The 19958-nt window shown below is 44.0% G+C and overlaps 1 protein-coding gene across 1 annotated transcript in view; it reads right to left on the reverse strand.

Annotated features, from left to right (window-relative positions):
- The window catches only part of LOC309560497 (uncharacterized protein), a 142921-nt gene extending 123239 nt beyond the window's left edge, over nt 1-19682 (reverse strand). The window contains 5 exon segments of the mRNA XM_082264129.1: nt 2516-2614; nt 5315-5423; nt 8065-8259; nt 15054-15197; nt 19428-19682. Of these exon segments, the coding sequence (XP_082120255.1) occupies nt 2516-2614; nt 5315-5423; nt 8065-8259; nt 15054-15131 (481 nt within the window). The 5' untranslated portion in view covers nt 15132-15197; nt 19428-19682.
- Nucleotides 19683-19958: the final 276 nt, after the last annotated feature.

Raw genomic sequence — 19958 nt, forward strand, 5'->3', positions numbered from 1 at the left:
CCGCCTATCAGTGCCCACCAATGCTGCATATCAGTGCCACATATCAGTGCTGCATATTAGTGCCTCATCATCAGTGCCACTCCATCAGTGCCCATCAGGAAAAAACAAATCTATTTACAAAATTTTATAACATAAAACAAAAAAACTTTTCAAACTTTTCGGTCTTATTTTTATTTGCGTTACAAAAAAGAAAAAACCTTTGCGGTAATCAAATACCACCAAAAGAAAGCTCTATTTGTGGGGAAACAATGACATAAATTTGGTTTAGGTACAGTGTTGCATGATCGTGCAATTGTCATTCAAAATGCAACAGCACTAAAAGCTGAAAATTGGCCTGGGCAGGAAGGGGGTGAAAGTGTCCAGTATTGAAGTGGTTAAACTAAGGTCATTTATACATATACATTTAAAACAGCACTTCTGTCTTTTCTGCCTAGGTGTGAGGTTCTGTTCTCCCTGCCCCCCTGCACAGATGTATCACTTCAGGTCCCGAGCAAGGATTCGCCAACCATTTGCATACGCGCTGGGTTTCCTACACTTGCACAAATACAACTATCACACTTCCCTTTGTACCCTGACATCCCTAGTGCATGCCACAAAACTGAGGCTTGCTGGGAGTGAGAAGAGTTATATATGGGCAGACTTTCCTGCAGCTTTCCTCCTTGCCGATGCCTAATCACCTGATGGTAGCTGGTCATGCACACTGGGCGGTTGCCCAGCACTTCTGAATGCCTTTTCTCCTGGCAGGAGAAAAGCAGAAATAAAAAACGCGCCTCAAGCCATATTTAGCAAATGCGTTTAGGTGCATTCAAGAATTTGGGCATTCTTTTATTTCATTGGCAAGAATTTTAATTTATTCTGACTATTATCATGAAAGAACACTCAATAACGAAATGCACCTAGCGCTTAGGTGCTATTAGATGCGTTTACACGAGTTCTGCATTTTGTTTCTGCGGAAACGCCCATTTCCTGAACGTACAAGTGATGGGTTTTTGCTGCCTTTAAATGCTCCTGCTTTTAAACGCCTGTAAATGCCTTTGTGTGCAAGGACACACAAGTTAAACTGGAGGGAAGTTTAGAGGCAGAAAAAAAAAAAGTCAAACCCCCTTAACCACTTACTGCAAAGTGACGTAGATCTACGTCGGCAGACTTTGCGGGATTATACCGGGATGATGCCTCTAGCTAGAGACATCTTCCCGGTACCGTGGTTTACAGTCAACGGTCGGCTTTCCGTCAGTAACGACCGATGCGGCTCGGGAGCCGCTCGATCGTTACCCGGGTGGGTGGGAGGGGACGTCCCCCCCCTCCCGCCGCCTACCGTGACTTTGCTCGGGGCTCCCGTCCCACCGGGAGCACCCAGCCGGCACGTCCGCCGGCTGGATGGAGTCCCGATCAATGCCGGAAACGGCTTTGATTGGGTCTCCAATGACGTAACACGGAGGCGGCGTCCATGACGTCACTTCCGGGTTACTGTGCTGCAAAAAGCGGCAAATTTAAAAAACGGCTGTATGCATAATCTTTTAGAACCTCGATCCCTCCATAAAGTGTACCTGTCACTACATATTGGTGTCACAAGGGATGTTTACATTGCTTGTGACAGCAATAAAAGTGATCAGATTTTTTTTTTTTTTAAAAAAACCTGTAATAAAGTAAAAAAAAAAAAAATAAATAAATAGGAAAAAAAAAAAAATTTAGCCGCCCCCGTCACCGTTCGCTCGCGCACAAAAAAAACATTTACGGAAGTCGAGCCGCGAATGAAATCGCTGTTCAAACCACACATGTGAGGTATCGCCGCGATCGACAGAGAGTGAGCAATAATTAAAAAAAAAGAGCTACACTCTAACTCTAAACTGGTAACCGTTAAATAAATTTAAAGCGTCGCCGATTGAGATCTCTATTGACCGTAGTTTGTCGCCATCCCACGGGGGGGGGGGGGGTGTGCGTGCGCAATTTTAAACCGTAACATAACATGTTGGGTATCTATTTACTCGGCGTGACATCATCTTTCACAATATACAAAAAAAATGGGCTAACTTTACTGTTTAGTATTTTTTAAATGCAGTGAAATGTGATTTTTTCAAAATTTTTCCAAGAAAATTGTGTTTTAAAGACCGCTGCGCAAATACCGCGTGCCAAAAAAATATTGCAATGACCGACATTTTATTCTCCAGAGTCTTTGCTAAAAAAATAGTTTTCTAGGAAAAAATACTGGTTTTAACTTGTGAACAAAAAGTGTCTGAAATAGGGCTGGGGCTTAAGTGGTTAAAAGTGGTGTTTTTTTTATGCCCAATGTGTATGAGGCCTTACAATTAACAGTAGATTTTTGGGCTGCAGGATATAACTGCAGCAGAAGGGCAAACCCATAAAACATGAGAAGAACATACAGGGGAGTAAAAGTTGGGATTGGTGGGAATTGAAACCAGGACCCATGTGCTTCAAGGCGATCCAACACTTTACCAAGTACAAAGCCATGCCACTACTGATCTCTATTTTATATAAACTTTTATAGAATACTTACCAATCACATAATGAGGTTCTTCTTCCGGCTCCTCCTTAATGCAGAGATTGAGGGGGTAATTTTTTTCTGTACTTTGCTGCACTGGGGATGTTGGTTGGTCTGAAATGGAGTAAAAGAAAACTGCACATTAGATTTTCAATAAACATTCTCCACCACTTTCCCTCCCAAAAAAAAATCCATGGAGTGGGTTTGCAGCTACTGTACAGAACACCTCACTCTCCTCTTTACCATAACATAGGGGAAGGGGTTATGTAGGTCACACCGAGAATTGGGAACAATGCCAAATTATTACAGTAAAGCCTCGTACACACGCACCGATTGTTGGCCGTAAATTTTCGGCCAACGTCCAATCGGCCGATTGTCGGCTTGTTAGTATGATGCTTCCAACAACAGACTGCGACTTTTCGGCCAAACAAAATCTGGTGTGCATGCTATAAAATTTTTGTTGGCCAACAACAGAACGGCCGATTGTTCCTCAGTCAGTACAGATTTCGGCCAACAAAAAGCAGTTGAGCAAGACTGGGCATGCTCAGAGAAGAAAAAACACACGGAAAGTAGACCAGAACATGACATCACTTCTGCAGTTGGTTGTTGTTGGCCGACAAAATTCGTGTGCAGTCTAGAGCACATCTCAACCAACACAACAACACTGGACAAAAGACGGCCGATCGGTCTGCCAACAATCGGTGCGTGTGTACGAGGCTTTAGTTATCAACTCACACGATTTTAAGTAGGATCCAGTGGCATATCCTTAGTGTGTGCATGGTACATGGGCACCACTATGAACTTACTGCTCACAATAAGGATTTGGGTTGGCAATGGTCCATTTGCATGGACAGAGCCAAGCCTCAGCAAATAACTCTTTCCAGCCACTCAAAGCTAGCAAGCCCAGCAAGAGAACTGGTTGAAGCAGCGGTACTACCTCTGCTGCCAGACACACACGCCTCCTGGCTTTAACTCCGCCCTTCTTCTCTTCACCCCTATATTTCAAGACAAAAGCCAGAAAAGATGGAGGTCTAACTGTGAAGCATAGAGGTGGTTTGAGCTCTACACTGCTCCCATTTCAGGTAAAGACCAGGCTATGGAGGCTGTGAGGGAGGAGGAACAGGCCAATGGAAGGTTCTCCACAGCAGATGAGAAGCAGCAAAAAGAATGAAGAGTCTGTGTGGCACCACATGTGAGCAAAACCCTTCAATTTACTATTAGAAAAAATAAAATTGTGGTCCAACAGTCACCTTCTCTTTTTTGCTACAAGTGTATATTTACAAGAGCACCTGCCAGAGAACGGAGGAGCATGGATGTCACCATGTGTGGTATGGGAGGTAGTATTCAGGACACCCCCTCCATCTCTTCCTCTCCCCCATCTCCTCCTTGACTTTCCTCATCTCTCTCTCCTGCCCTCCTTATCTGTCACCCCCTCCCCTTTCCTTCTCACCCCAGACCCACTCCCCCTCCTTTCTTTCTCCCCCTCTGCTTCTCATCCCCTCTCCTTCCAACCTTGCCCTTTTGCCCTCCTTCCTACTCTTTCACCCCCTCCCTCTCCCCTCCAACTCTGCCCATCTCTCTATTCCTCCCTCCCCTATTTGCTTATAAATACTTTTTTTTTCTTTTTTTAGAAGTAATTACATTCCCTCTGTTCTCATCTGCATACGAGCTAGGGGGAGGAGAAGCAGCAGCACACTGAGCTTCCCAGTGAATGGCTGTGCAGTGGGGGGCATGTCAGGACAAGTCTGATCATTGGAGGAGAGCTGGCTGAGTTCCCAGCATAGCTAGAGAACTGACCACAGTGTGCTCTCCTGCTTAGTGAGGTCAGGTTTTAATAGGAAAGCAGAGGGACTGGCAGGAACACCAGCTATTTCACACAAAGGAAGCAATACAAAGTGAACAGGATACTTTCTGATACAAGTACATGCTACAGTAGGCACATATCAGGAATATGAAGTGTTGGGGTAACAAACGCTTTTAAGTAGGACCTAAACTGTGGAAGCCGTGCAAAAAAAATAAATAAATAAATAAAAAGGCAGAGGACTAGTCACCAGTACTGCCTGTAGCTGATCTTTTCCCCATTGGGAATTTCCAAAGCTTTGTTCTGTACTGTGTCTCTGTGTGGAGGTGGCTATCTTAATAGTGGCAGAGCTTTGCTTCCCCATGTTAGAACCTCCCCCTGATGACTGATGGGAAAATGTAAAGAAGAAATGGAAGAAGTACAGATCTATAGAATGAATGAAGCAGGAAGATACTTGCACTGCAGGCCTCAGATACAGCTTCCTCTATAGCAAGGAGAACAGTAATGGCATTAACAAATCTCACTCCAAATCTTTTGAGACTTAAAGGGACTGTAAAGGCAGAAGGCTTTTTTTTTTTTATCTTAATGCATTCTATGAGAACATTCTGATCAGCACTCTCCGCCATTGACTGAGAGTGCTGATTGGGAGTCAGTAAGCTGCTGGTTTTCCAGCTTAGTCATCTGACAGAAGCCGGCCCAATGGCTGCTTTCTGTTGGACAGATGGACATACTCACGGGCCAAACGTAGGCTGGTTTTTTTTTATCCATTCGCTGTCTCCCGACATTCGGCCTGTGTGTACTAGGCTTAAGAGAGGCAAAAAAATGCCTTACAATCCAGATATGCAGCTAGGAGACTGAAGGCACAGGAGTGTCTAGGCATAGGAAGTGCCCTCTTTTTTTTTAGGAAATCAACACAAAAAAGGTAAATCCAATTAGCTTGCTTGAAAACGACTGCAAAAATGCTGTTTGTTTTTCCCTGAGATTTTTGAAGTTAGATTTATCAGTGTGCTCACCAATGCTACAGGTGTCCTGGTTGTTCTTAGATTGCTCTCCATGTCCTTCAAGATATTCCTCTTCATTGTTAGAGAAATAAATAGCAACATCCTCACACTTTAAAGGCACCTGAAATAAAGGGGGGCAGCAAACATTTTATATAGGAAAAAGAAAACTTTGGAACAACAGGCAGAATGAGCAAAATGATCTGTTGAAGTGTTACTAAACCCACAACAGTAAAATCAGTCTGTACATCCAGTGAAGCATGCTTGTTATACTTACCTTGTAACCTAAGGGGTTAATCCTGTGCATCTCTGCTCCTCCCCTTCTTCCACTGTCCCCAATCCATCTGCTGATACAACAGAGCCTTGGGGGCAGGCTGCACATGCTCAGTTTGGTGTGTATTGCTAGAGAGTTTTTTTTTTTTTTTCTTGGGAGAGTGCATGTGATCAGCACTAGGCCAATCAGCACTGTCCAGACAGACAGGGGTCTTGCATCCAGATAGGAGAATGAAAACACCTCCTACAAGCTTTAACCAGACACTGATAAAAGTCACATGACTGCTATATACTGCTGATGAGAAAAGGTATTTAGCAGTTTATATTTACTAAAAATTATTGCATTTCCATGTTCTGTGTACTGTGGGAGACCACATATAGTGAATGCAGGGTCCTGGGTATAGTGACACTTTAACTGCTAGTAAGGTAAATGAGGCAAATACCCAAAGTTAACAGACAATTTGGGATAATTCCGCAACCTGCGCAAACTGGATAAAACGTACTCTCCTAAATGTGGATCAGCCCATTGACCTCTGATGACAACAGACGTTGCTGACAAAACACGTTGGGTGGGCTTTGCGTCACACGTCACTTCCACCATTGCTTGGAGCGCAGGTGGAACGCATACAGGCGTCCCTGCTTTTCAACAGGCCTTACATGATCATCCTCATTGTAAGTGTATTTTTTTTTAACCCTTCAACGAATGTGTTACAGTAACAATTTCAACAAAATGCTCAACATGAGCACCATAGCAATAAAATACAGTTAAACTGACATGTATCAAGTTGTTTGAAAATGTATATACAACTTGCTTGGATCACAAAATAATAGATATAAAGTATACAATGAGTCACCATTATTAGATATCAGCTTTGAGAAGTCTGAATTCTAACGGTTATTATACTGTAAGTCTGAGTCGATGGGCTTCCTAATTAGTGGAAACAGTAAGGATAGATGCACACCACACATCCCAAATCGTATTATATTTTATTAGGCACCCTCTGTGTTCATATACAAGTTTTTCATATGGCAGTGTTTAAGTGTCATTTTAAGCGCTATATAGAATAAAGTTGTGATTTATTGAACTATGGGAGGCATTTGCTTTTACTTTCCCATATGAATTGGATCAATGAGGGTCCGTTTGATATTGGTGGTTGCTGCTATCGAACTCTGCACCTGGTATACAAGACCAAGAAAGTGGCACCCCTTGTTTGCTTTGTATGACTTCCTGTAATGGGGGTCATCTCATTCTGGTGAGTAGGATGTGTGCTTGAATGTTGGTGAAGGAAGACACAGGGTTATCTGCTCACTTACTTACTTACTTGGTGGCTGTATCTGTGGACATTGCACTTTATGGACACTGCACTTTTGTTTATTTGTCTGTATTTTAATTTTAAAATGTAACCACTTCAGTACTGGGCACTTTTACCCCGTTCCTGCCGAGGCCAATTTTCAGCTTCTAGTACTGAATGACAATTGCACGGTTATGCAACACTGAATCCAAACTAAATTTTTATATCATTTTTTTCCCACAAACAGAGTTTTCTTTTGGTGGTATTCACTCACCATTGGGTTTTTTCTTTTTGCTAAACAAATAAAGAAAAAAGTCTAAAAATTTTGAGAAAAAAAAAGTTTTGTTTATGTTATAAAATTTTGTAAATAAGTAAGTTTCCTCCTGCACTGACGAGCACTGATGAGGCGGCACTGATGGGCACTGATGAGGGACTAATATGCAGCACTAATGGGCACTGATATACAACAATGATAGGCACTCATAGACGGCACTGATAGATGGCACTGATATGCAACATTTATGGGCACTCATAGGCAGCACTATTGAGAAGGCACTGACAAGCATTACTAATGGGCACTGATTGGCATCTTTGATGAACACCAATTGGCATCCCTGGATTCCACAGGTTGGCATCGCTAGTGGCATGGATTTGCATCCCTGGTGGGCTCTAGTGGGCATCCCTGATGGGTTTTCACTGATAATCAATGCGCTCATTATCAGCGCAGAGACCCCCCCCCCCCCCATCAGGAGAGCCGCCGATTGGCACTCCTCTACTCGCGCCTTCTCAGCACGAACTGAGGAAAGCCGATAAACGGCACTTCCTGGTTACGATGTGACCAGCTGATCACATGGTAAAGAACCTACGTCATAGGTCATTTACCAGGATCCGAGATACGGTATGTCAGAGTGACACACTGCACCACCGATCACCGATCTGCGCATCCTCGTGGGCACGCGCAAGCTGCTTATCCTGCTGGACGTCATAGGATGCCCATTTAGGATAAATTAACCACTTTGCAGCTGCGGGAAGTTGTTACATTTAATTCAAAGTGACATGACACTTTAAAGCACTTGTATATATATTTTGGGAGTGCTGTCAATATAATTGTTTTCAAATGCCCAAAGTTGTATAGATAATTGCAACCTCTCTACCGGAGTCTGGTAGAGAAAAAGAAAATGATATTCATGAATTTCCTACCTCCGTAGCCAACAGTCGGACAATTTTGTTGGCCAGCTCTGCAATCATCTTTTGAGTCTTGTCCTCCATTCCCAGGAGAGTAAAGGAGAGCTCCGGACATCGTGAAAGGGAAACACCCTCATTGCGTTCGATGTCTGTGGCACAAATACTGTATGAACATCGGGTCCCATCCGGTCTCTTCACAACAATAAAATCCTGTAGAGGAAGTAAATAAACTTCAGTTGTTTAGCAGACATTGCAATAATGTATTCTACTAACCCCTCTGTCAAAGAGAAGGCACGTGGATGTTCACTATATTACCAAAAGTATTGGGACGCCTGCCTTTACACGCACGTGAACTGTAATGGCATCCCAGTCTTAGTCCATAGGGTTCAATATTGAGTTGGCCCACCCTTTGCAGTTATAACAGCTTCAACTCTTCTGGGAAGGCTGTACACAAGGGAAGTGCATTTGTGAGGTCAGACACTGATGAATGAGAAGGCCTGGCTCACACTCTCCACTCTAATTCATCCCAAAGGTTGAGTGCAGGCCAGTAAAGTTCCTCCACCCCAAACTCACTCATCCATCGCTTATGGACCTTGCTTTGTGCACTTGTCCAAATCATTTGGTGGAGGGGGGATTATGGTGTGGGGTTATTGTTCAGGGATTGGGCTTGGCCCCTTAGTTCCATTGAAGGGAACTCTTAAGGAGTCAGCATACCATGACATTTTGGACAATTTCATGCTCCCAACTTTGTGGGAACAGTTTGGGGATGGCCCTCTCTATTCCAAAACGACTGCACACCAGTGCACAAAGCAAGGTCCATAAAGGCATGGATGAGGTGGAGGAGTTTGGCTGGCCTGCACAGAATCCTGCCCTTAACCCGACAGAACACCTTTGGAATGAGTTAGAGCTGAGACTGCAAGCCAGGCCTTCTCATCCACATCAATGCCTGACCTCACAAATGCACTTATGGAAGAATGGTCAAACATTCCCATAGACACTCCTAAACCTTGTGGACAGCCTTCCCAGAAAATCTGAAGCTGTTATAGCTGGAAAGGGTGGGCCAACTCAATATTGAACCCAACAGACTTAAGACTGGGATGCCATTACAGTTCATGTGCGTGTAAAGGCAGGTGTCCCAATACTTTTGGTAATATTGTGTATATTGAGACGTGACCAAATGATAGGTGCAGCTATGGACCTGGTCCCAGGCAGCCTTCTACATTAGACAGACCTCTAGCATGTCCTACTGCCATCTAACAATACAATGAAGGCGCCTCTATAGTGGCCTCTGCAGCAATAGTTAAAATGTATAAAGCTAAAACATTTTTTTTAGGCTTGTCGAAGATTAGGGAAGGGTTAGAATCCCTGTCAGGTTTTTACTGCCACCTGAGCCTTCTTTAGCCAGATTCCCCCTCACTTCCTGTCCTGCTGACATTTTAGCAGACAGAAAGTGAGGAGAACTCTCTAAAAATGCTTTTCTTTAGTAGATTAGGGGAGGATAGAACGCTTCAGGGGTTTTTTTGTCTGCATCCCTGTTCGTTTTCTCATTTCCTATCTGGTGAAACCGTTGTCAGCTGGAAGGAGGAAAATCAAATCTCTCTAATAAAACCCTGCATAACAATGAAAACATGGCAGGAGTTAAAATCCTTCTCCACTCTATCCAAAGTGATTTTTTTTTTGTTTTTGTTTTTTGCACTATGGTAGATTATCTTGAAGCTAAATTGAAACAGTGTCTGTTAGGGACAGCACAGACAGAGTATTAAAGTGGTTGTAAACCCTAACATACAGGTGCAGCTAAAAAAAATTAGAATATCATTAAAAAAAAATTATAATAATTCAACTCAAAACGTGAAACTTATATTATATAGATTCATTACACACAGAGTGATATATTTCAAGCATTTCTCTCGTTTAATGTTGATGATTATGGCTTACTAGTGAAAACCCAAAATTCAGTATCTCAAAAAATGGGAATATTGTGAAAAAGTTCAGAATTGTAGACTCATGGTGTCACAATCTAATCCTCTAAATAACTCAAAACATCTGTAAAGGTTTCCTAAAACTTTAAATGGTCTCTTAGGCCCCTTTCACATGGGGTTTCCAATCAGGTCAGGCAGACCTGATCGTATGCTCCACGGGGGCCTGTATGGGGTAGCGGATGTCAGCAATGACATCTCCGCTGACACCCGCTGCTCTCCGATCAGATGTGGTCCATGAAATCCGGACAGATGGAAACCCTATTTTCCATCTTTCTGGAGGATCGGATTGAAGCCGACAGGCGGTCCGTTTTCATCCGCTCTCCCATAGAGGAGAGCGGGGATCTGACAGCTCAGTCTCTGCAAAGTAAGCAGAGACGGACCTGTCATCCACCTGCTCAGCGGGGATCGGCGGATCGATCCCCACTGACCAAAACAGAGCCCGCCAAGTGGAAAGCCCTTGTGAAAGGACCCTTAGTCTGGTTCAGTAGGTTACACAATCATGGAGAAGCCTGCTGACATGACAGTTGTCTAAAAGACAGTCATTGACACCCTCCACAAGGAGGGTAAGTCACAAAGGTCATTGCTAAAGAAGCTGGCTGTTCACAGAGTGCTGTATCCAAGCATATTATTGGAAAGTTGAGTATAAGGAAAAAGTGTGGTAGAAAATGGTGCACAAGCAACAGGGATAACCGCAAGCTTGAGAGGATTGTTAAGCAAAAGCCATTCAAGAATTTGAGGGAGATTCACAAGGAGCGGCCTACGGTTGTTGTCAGTGCTTCAAGAGCATTGTATGAAGCCACTCTTGAACCCAGACAATGTCAAAAGAGTCTAAGATAAAGTAGTTCCAGATGGTGCATGACCCATGATTGCCATCATCCCATATAACTATAAGAAATGATAACACAAATGTGTTGTTCTCCTCTAGGGGGGGTGGCTTTTTAAGGCAATCAAAAGTAAGAAGAAGAAAGCAAATTATGTAAAAAATGAATATTTAATGATACAAAATTGATAAAAGGACAATATACAGAACATAAACAGCTTACATAACCTCATCCCAGTCCCATGGCCAACAATGGAAGGGACCAAAGTCGGTCATGGGAAAAATAGGACCAAGGCAATAGACAATAAAATATTGCAAACAAGAAAATGAATGGGGGTACCCAACTCCCACCCTGGGGTGTGGTTCCCAAGGGGGGGGAAGTAATAGATCCTACGCGTTTCGAATTTAATGAACTTTTAAGTTCGAATCTTCATCAGGGATGTATCTGTGATGCGATCCCCTTTCTGAAAAAAAGCAAAAAACAAAAACCACAAACAAAGAGAAAAAGACATGTGTAAATGCATTATATCACCTGTTAGACAGAAAACGGTCAGAAGTGAGAGTAATCCACATACTGGCACACCAAAACATCACCCACCGGATTTCCTGCTTTAGCTCAGTTCATCCACATCTTCAAAATCCAAGTATTTGGGTATATTGGTGGCGGAGAGAAACAAAAAAAAAGGAAGGAAAGACCAGAGAACCGGTCTCCCTCGGTATGGTGAAGACTTGCAATCCCAGTAGGGTCAGAGGGTACTGGTGACAAAGACCCCTAAAAAGTGGTGCCTTAAAAAGAAGAGAATAGTACAGCCATTGGCAATCCAATAGGTGGAAGAGGGGATTTATCAAAACATTTTGGTGGGGAAAAGAAAAAAATATATAATAATGATAGGTGGGTTCAGAATAACCAACCCCACCCCCAACCACCAAGCCTGCCGATCCAATGGTACAGCACCAAGACCAATATGCCAAAAAATACTTACAAAGAAAGCATATCGCTGTATCCTGGGTTTAGAATGCGGCAGAGTCCTCATAGAATAGCAAGTAACTTGACTCCAATCCTTGGATTCCAAATATTGAGCTGCATCAAAAGACTAAACCACCTCCTTCCTCAGAGGAGAGTGGAGAGTAATGGCGCCAGCAATGACCCTCGGCGTCCCCCATATGTACTCATTAGCGGCGGGAAGCCGCACAATGAGTCCCTCCCTCTGCTCAGCGAGACCCGGAAGTCATCGCCTAAGAGCTGACGGGGCAGGAAGTGTAACAACCGGCGCTCCGGAAGTGACGCCAGAAGTCCACATCGCTCCGTCCAAGAAGAGAGGAAGCATCGGGGGACCAATGACCCCCGACACAGGAAGGGCAGGCACCAAGCGGGCAGGGGCACATAGCCACCACCACACAGCGTGCATCGCCCGATGCCCATCACATAAATAATATGTGCATGGGCTTTCCTGTGCCTAGAGGAGAACAACACATTTGTGTTATCATGTCAAAAGAGTCTTACCTGGGCTAAGGAGAAAAAGGACTGGACTCTTGCTCAGTGGTCCAAAGTCCTCTTTTCGGATGAAAGTACATTTTGCATTTGATTTGGAAATCCAGGTCCCGGAGTCTAGAGGAAGAGTGGAGAGGCACAGAATCCAAGTTGCATGAGGTCCAGTGTGAAGTTTCCACAGTCAGTAATGATTTGAGGAGACATGTCATCTGCTGGTGTTGGTCCCATGTATTTTATCAATTCCAAAGTCAGCGCAGCCCTCTACCAGGAAATTCTAGAGCACATCATGCTTTCCTCTGCTGACCAGCTTTATGGAGATGCTGATTTCATTTTCCAGCTGGACTTGGCACCGCCCACACTGCCAAAAGTACCAATGCCTGGTTTAATGATCATGGCATCACTGAGATACTGAATTTTGGGTTCTCACTAGCTGTAAGCCAAATTCCTCAAAATTAAAAGACAGAAATGCTTGAAATACATCACTCTGTGTAACGCATCTATATAAAAAAATATGAGTTTCACTTTTTGAATTACTGACATAATTACATTTTTTATCATATTCAAATTTTATGAGATGCGCCTGTATACCCAATGAAGTGATTGATACACAGATGAAACAAATCCTCCTACATAAGTTGTATTTGTTTATCTGCAGTCTTCTATTCTCTACATCTGTCTAAAAAAAAAAAAAAGGGGAGGGAGCTGAAATTACACCACTTCACAGCTCAGGGAGGAGAGCTCTGATAGCTGATTGGAGGGAAGGGACACACCCCTTCATGTAGCACACAGGAACAAAGCTGAGGCTGTCAATCAGCTGGAGCTCCCTACCCTGTCACAATCTTTCTCTTGGTGTCAGGAAAACTTGTCAAAAGTGATCCATGCTGATAGAGGAATGAAGCAGCAGACAGAAATTACTCTTAGTGCTCTGGATTGAGACACACACAAACACACACTAGAGGGATATGTTCTGTTCATATTTTGTGTGTGAGGTGTACAACTACGGTACTTTAAGTACATTTTCTATATCCCATTTATACTCAAGAACACTCTATGCTGTTCTATTTGTGTCTAATATACTGTATTTCACTTAAAGGGGACATCTACAGTGCATCCGGAAAGTATTCACAGCACTTCACTTTTTCCACATTTTGTTGTTACAGCCTTATTCCAAAGTGGATTAAATTCATTTTTCCCCTCAAAATTCTACAAAATAATACCCCATAATAACGATGTGAAAGAAGTTTATTTGAAATCTTTGCAAATTTATTAAAAATAAAACAGGAAAAAAAAATCCCATATACATAAGTATTCACAGCCTTTGCCATGACACTGAAAATTGAGTTCAGGGTGCATCCCTTTTCCACTGATCATCCTTGAGATGTTTCTACAACATTATTGGGAGTCCACCTGTGGTAAATTCAGTGGATTGGACATGATTTGGGAAGGCACACACCTGTCTATGTAAGGTCCAACAGTTAACAGTGCATGTCAGAGCACAAACCAAGCCACGAAGTCCAAGTAATCTCTCTCCTCCGAGACAGGATTGTATCAAGGCACAGATCTGGGGAAGGATACAGAAAAACTTTTGCAGCACAGTGGCCTCCATCATAAGTAAATGGAAGATGTTTGGAACCACCAGGACTCTTCCTAGAGTGGCCGCCCGGCCAAACTGAGTGATCAGAGGAGAAGGGCCTTAGTCAAGGAGGTTACTGAGAACCCAATGGTGGTTTTAACAGAGCTCTAGCATTTGATCTGTGGAGAGAAGAGAACCTTCCAGAACAACCAACTCTGCAGCACTCCACCAATCAGGCCTGTATGGTAAAGTGGCCAGACAGAAGCCACTCCTAGGTAAAAGGCACATGACAGCCCGTCTGGAGTTTGCCAAAAGGCACCTGAAGGACTCTCAGACCATGAGAAACAAAATTCTCTGGTCTAATAAAACAAAGATTGAATTATTTGGCCTGAATGACAAGCGTCATGTCTGGAGGAAACCAGGCACTGCTCATCACCTGGCCAATATATCCCTACAGTGACACATGGTGGTGGCAGCATTATGCTGTGGAGATATAATTCAGCGGCTGGAAATGGGAGACTAGTCAGGATTGAGGGAAAGATGAATGCAGCAATGTACAGAGGCCTCCTAGATGAAAACCTGCTCCAGAGTGCTCAGGTTCATCTTCCAACAGGACAACAACCCTAAGCACACAGCCAAGATAACAAAGGAGTGACTACGGGACAACTCTGTGAATGTCCTTGAGTGGCCCAGCCAGAGCCCAGACTTGAACATCTCTGGAGAGATCTAAAAATGGCTGTGCACCGACGCTCCTCATCCAACCTGATGGAGCTTGAGAGATCCTGCAAAGAAGAAAGAATGGGAGAAACTGCCCAAAAATAGTTGTGCCAAGCTTGTGGCATCATACTCAAAAAGACTTGAGGCTGTAATTGGTGCCAACGGTGCTTCAACAAAGTATGGAGCAAAGGCTGTGAATATTATTTATAAAATTTGCAAATATTTTAAACAAACTTCTTTCACGCTGTCGTTATGGGGCACTGCTTGTAGAATTTTGAGGAAAAAAATAAATTTTATCTATTTTGGAATAAGGCTGTAACTTGATAAAATGTGGAAAAAGTGAAGCACTGTGAATACTTTCCGGATGCTCTGTATTTCAGGTGCTGGTTCCCCTATGTTAGTTCTTCAGCCAACCCTCCTTACCTCCACCGTCAACAAGCAGATGATCTCCAGGGCATGATTTAATATGGCTTCTGCCAACTGCTCTCTCTCCTTCACCATATTAGATATTTTAGTAAGTTCTCTCTCTGGACAGGTAATGTATATTTCTCAAAGCTTCATAGCACCCTAAAAAGAGGCAGAAGACAGTTATCTAGGATGTCTTTCCTCCAAAATCCACTCACAAATATTCTCTGTACCCAGCTGTAGACTTTGACTGCTTTGGTCACATGGTGTACTAAACAAGGTGCAAGTTGTCTCTTGAGAACTACTTCCATCATGTAAGGATATCCCAACCCAACAACAAAAACGTAATAGATTGCAGCTTACCCGTCCTTAGATGTGGTGCCTGCATTCATTTTCTTTTTTCAGGCGAATTTAATTTTCTCCAATTACAGAAAAGTCCCTGTTGATCCTGCCAAAATTCCAGTGGCTAACTTTCTGTGCACTGAACTGACATCCCAATTTTTCAGATTTTTTAGCCATCTTCTGTGAACTGCAGAACACATTTTCCCTATGTAACGGGGGTGAGATGAAGGGGAGGCATTTGTAGTTCAGATCAAGACAGCAGCCTAGGGTGACAACTCTGCTCCTCCATGGATACAGTGCAGGAAGCGAGTGTTGTCACTCCAAGACAAGAATTATTTTACTGGCAGGATCACCAGGCGAAAATAACCCGGGAAAAGCCTGAATAAGGGCAACTAATGCAGGTTTTAATCAGAAAGCAGAGGGACTGGCAGGAAGATCAGGGATTTCATACAAAGGAAGCAATACAAAGAGAACAGGAAGCTTTCCCATACAAGTACATGGTACAGCAGGCACATCTAAGGAATATGAAATGCTGGGGTAAGAAACGCTTTAAAGGAGTACAGCCAAAACCTGTTTGGCTGTACTTCTGCACTCCTGTGACCAGTTTTGAGCAGACAGCGGGCTGAAGCTCGCTGTCGGCGTACATCACAGAGCTGGTCCAGGCTAAGGAAAGATCGTGACAATGAAGTCGGGATCCACCCACAAGCCTGGACCAGCTCAGCCTCAGCGAGCCGCTGAGAGCCAAAGGGCCCTTTCACACGGGCGCTCCGTATGTCCGCAAATCATCCTATTTTTTTGCGGACATAATGTAAGTCTATGGCATTGCGGATGTCAGCGGAATACCATCCGCTGACATCCGATTTTCCTCCTGTCAGTTCTGTTCCGTTTTTTGGAACTGAAAAAATCCTATTTTTGTTCCGTTCAAAAAACGGAAAGGAAGGAAAATCGGACGTCAGCGGTGTCATCCGCTGACATCCGCAATCCCCATAGACTTACATTAGGTCCGCATATCATCCGCAAACGGATGGGATGATATGCGGACCTACGGAGCGGATGACAGAAATGTCATCCGCTCCGTGAAAAAAAAAAAAAAAAGTCCCGCAGCGGACCTTTCACACGGAAAGCCTGTGTGAAAGAGCCCTTAAGCTGGATACATACAACTTTTGTTGTTAGATTTCCTTTAGATTTACCTTCAACTCTGTAATGCAAGGGCCTGCCAGATTGCATACAAATTAAAAGTGTTTAGGTTTGACCTCATTATCTGGTTTTGGTTAATCTAAAGGAAAAAATCTTAAGACAATTGTATAGTGTGTATGGCCCATTAGATTTATGCTGTACACAAAAAGTTTTTATTATTTTGTATGATACAGATAGAGGTTTCTTTTGGTGGTATATAATCACTACTGAGTTTTTCATTTTTTGCTAAACAAACGAAAAAAGACCAAAAACTAAAAAAAAAAAAAAAAAAAAAAATGTTTTTCTACATTTCTGTTACAAAATTTTGTAAATAAGCAGTTTTCTACTCCACTGATTTGCACTGACAGCCACTGATAGGCTGCACTAATATGCAGCACTGATAGGCATCACTGATGGGACTGCACTGATTATGGGCTCTCCTCTATTCACACGCTGTCAGCATGAGTAGAGGAATTCTGATAACCCGCACTTTCTATTTACACTGATCAGCTGTGATTGGACACAGCTGATTACATGATAAAGAGGCCATGTCATAGGCTCTTTACCTTGATCGGAGATGTGGTGTGGTGTGTTCAGGTGACACACCGCACAACCAATCGCTGCGCGCACAAGCGGCTTGTTCTGCAGCACATCATACCAGTCAGAATAATTAAACCACTGCCCGGCCGTCATTTTGCTATAGGCAGAATGAGACAGTGTTAAAGTGGAACTCCACCCAAAAGGGGACGTTCCGCTTTAAGGACTCGTTCCCCACTCCTCTTGCACAATTGGCACTTTGAGGAGCGTGGGCGATTTTGACAGATACCTGCTCCCACTTCCGTTCCTAGCACCGTGGTGCCTGGAGTTCCTCTTTAAGTCATAATGTGCTAGTATATACACTGCATACTAGCACATTATGTCAGATTTACCTGAAAGGGAATCCCTCCAGTAGCACGCTGTCACCGCTTCCATCTTCACCCAGTCTAACTTCTGGGTTCGGGGGGCTTTGGCCATATAAATGGCTGAGCTGTGAATCACTCCGGCCCATGCGTGCGGGTGTTACGGCTGCAGCACAGAGTTCTGAATGGATGGCAGAGTCCAATCAGAGCCCAGTGCGCATGCGCAGGTGACGTCACTGGCTGCTACTAAAGTAAATATCTCCTAAACAGTGCATGTGTAGCAGATATTTTCTGTACTTATAGGTAAGCAAACACATGAGTTTACTGTCCCTTAAGCCCGGAAGATTTTACCCCCTTCCTGACCAGGGCCTATTTTGCGATTCGGCACTGCGTGACTTTAACGGACAATTGCGCGGTCGTGCGACGCTGTACCTTAACGAATTTGACGTCCTTTTTTTCCCACAAACAGAGCTTTCTTTTGGTGGTAAGTGATCACCTGTGCCATTTTTTGATCATGCGCTATAAACAAAAAAAGAGCGTCAATTTTGCAAAAATAACAATATTTTTCACTTTTTTTTATATGAAATTCCCCCCCAAAAAAAAATGTAAAATCCAAATTTTTTAACATTTTAGGCCAATTTTTTTTTTTTTACCATATGTTTGGTAAAAATAAAAGCAAAAAGCATATTTTGATTGGTTTGCGCAAAAGTTATTGCGTTTACTAACATAGAGAAAGATTTTTGTCATTTTTTATTATTTTTTTTACGCGTAATGGCGGCGATCTGCGATTTTTTTTGGGGTTACCAGTGACATTACTACAGTAATCAGTGCTATACATATGCACTGTTACTGTAAAAATGACACTGGCAGTGAAGGAGTTAACTTTATTGGAGAGGGAGGGGTTAAGTGTGTCCCTAGGGGCGTGATTCTAACTGCGATTGGCTGTGGCTACTGTGATTGGCTGTGTGCTGATCAGTGTATTCTATTGGGGGGGGGGGGGGGGGGGTGTTATACGGCCCCATTGATTCCTCCAGTGCTGTGTTTGAATGCATACATGTGAATGTATGTGATTGACTGTGGCTACTAGTGTAAGAACAGAGATCAACAGTCCTACATAGTAGAACCGTGTGATCTCCATTCTTACACAGGGAAGAATGACAGGTGGCTTTGTTTACATTAGCCGCCTGCCTTTCTTCCGGTGTAACGGAAGATCGCAAGTGCCGCACACGTGCAGGGGGGGGGGGGGTCTGTGACTGCGCGGGAGCGCGCCTCCGGCGGCGCGCGTTTGCTCCCTAGAGCCTCACAGGCTAGCGACGTACCCCTACGTCGCTTTGCCTGTGAGGGGCTGACTGCCGACGTAAATAGTCGTGCAGCAGTCAGCAAGTGGTTAACCCGCAGCACAGAGCTGGGCCTAAAATCTGGGTCTGGAAATTCAGCCTGTGCCTGTGTGCTGATCAGTGTATTCTATTGGGGGGGGGGGGGGGGTGTTATACGGCCCCATTGATTCCTCCAGTGCTGAATGCATACATGTGAATGACCCCCCCCTATCATCAGTCCTTCCCCCGATCCAATCCACGTCTCCTCTCCAGACACCCCCCGCCCCCCCAGTATATCTCTGTATTGGGAGAGGAAATCCATAAACACACCTCCAGACTGTGTCCTGGATGGGACCCCCCAGTGTAGAGGATCAGGGAAGGACACAGCGCCTCCTATGGACAGTGACAGGAGCTGCAGAATAGGTGATGGGTGCAGAAATGCAGGGAATGGGGAAATCAGTATTTAGGAGAGGGGTGCAGGGTGGGGGGAGGGGTGTCTGTGTGTCCTACACTGATAGGAGATGAGAAAAGTCTACAGAAAGTATCACTTCCTATTCCCAAATCCATCCATCCTATGAGCTGAGAAATGGATCCCCTCCCCCCAGCACACATGGATGGATCCTATATACACACAACTTTTACCCCAACAAAGCTCTTACCTGCTTCTACCATGTGAGTGGGCGGGGCTGCTGACTCTCAGCTCTCATTGGCTCACCTCTACAGCTCCCCAAAGGCATTGTGGGACTTGTAGTGCTTCCAAAGCAGAAATCTCTTACTGGCTACAAGTCCAGACAGCTCAATGCCGAGTCCCAGCTCTGATTGGATGTTTGTCCCCGAACGGATTGCAGGGCATGCTGGGATAGCTTGGGCTTTGCAGGGAGGAGATCCTGGGACTACAACTCCCATCAGCCCCAGAGGCTAGGGGGCGGGGTCCCTGGTGTGTGCAGCAGCCAATGAGCACGGAGGAGAGGATCAGATTGGGGGATGGGGGGGTGAGAGATGTGTGCAGGGTTACATTGGAGATAGAAAGAGAAGCTGTCATCATTGTTACATGAAATGTCATTGCTGGGAATAGAAATAATTTCTTCTCTATGGTGATTGGCCAGTCATCTCCTTCTATTTATATTACACATCTTATTGTCATTAATATATATATATATATATATATATACAGTATAATTGTTTGCTGG

Source organism: Pelophylax lessonae, assembly GCF_965119305.1.
Source record: "Pelophylax lessonae genome assembly, chromosome: 7".
NCBI classification, from domain to species: domain Eukaryota; kingdom Metazoa; phylum Chordata; class Amphibia; order Anura; family Ranidae; genus Pelophylax; species Pelophylax lessonae.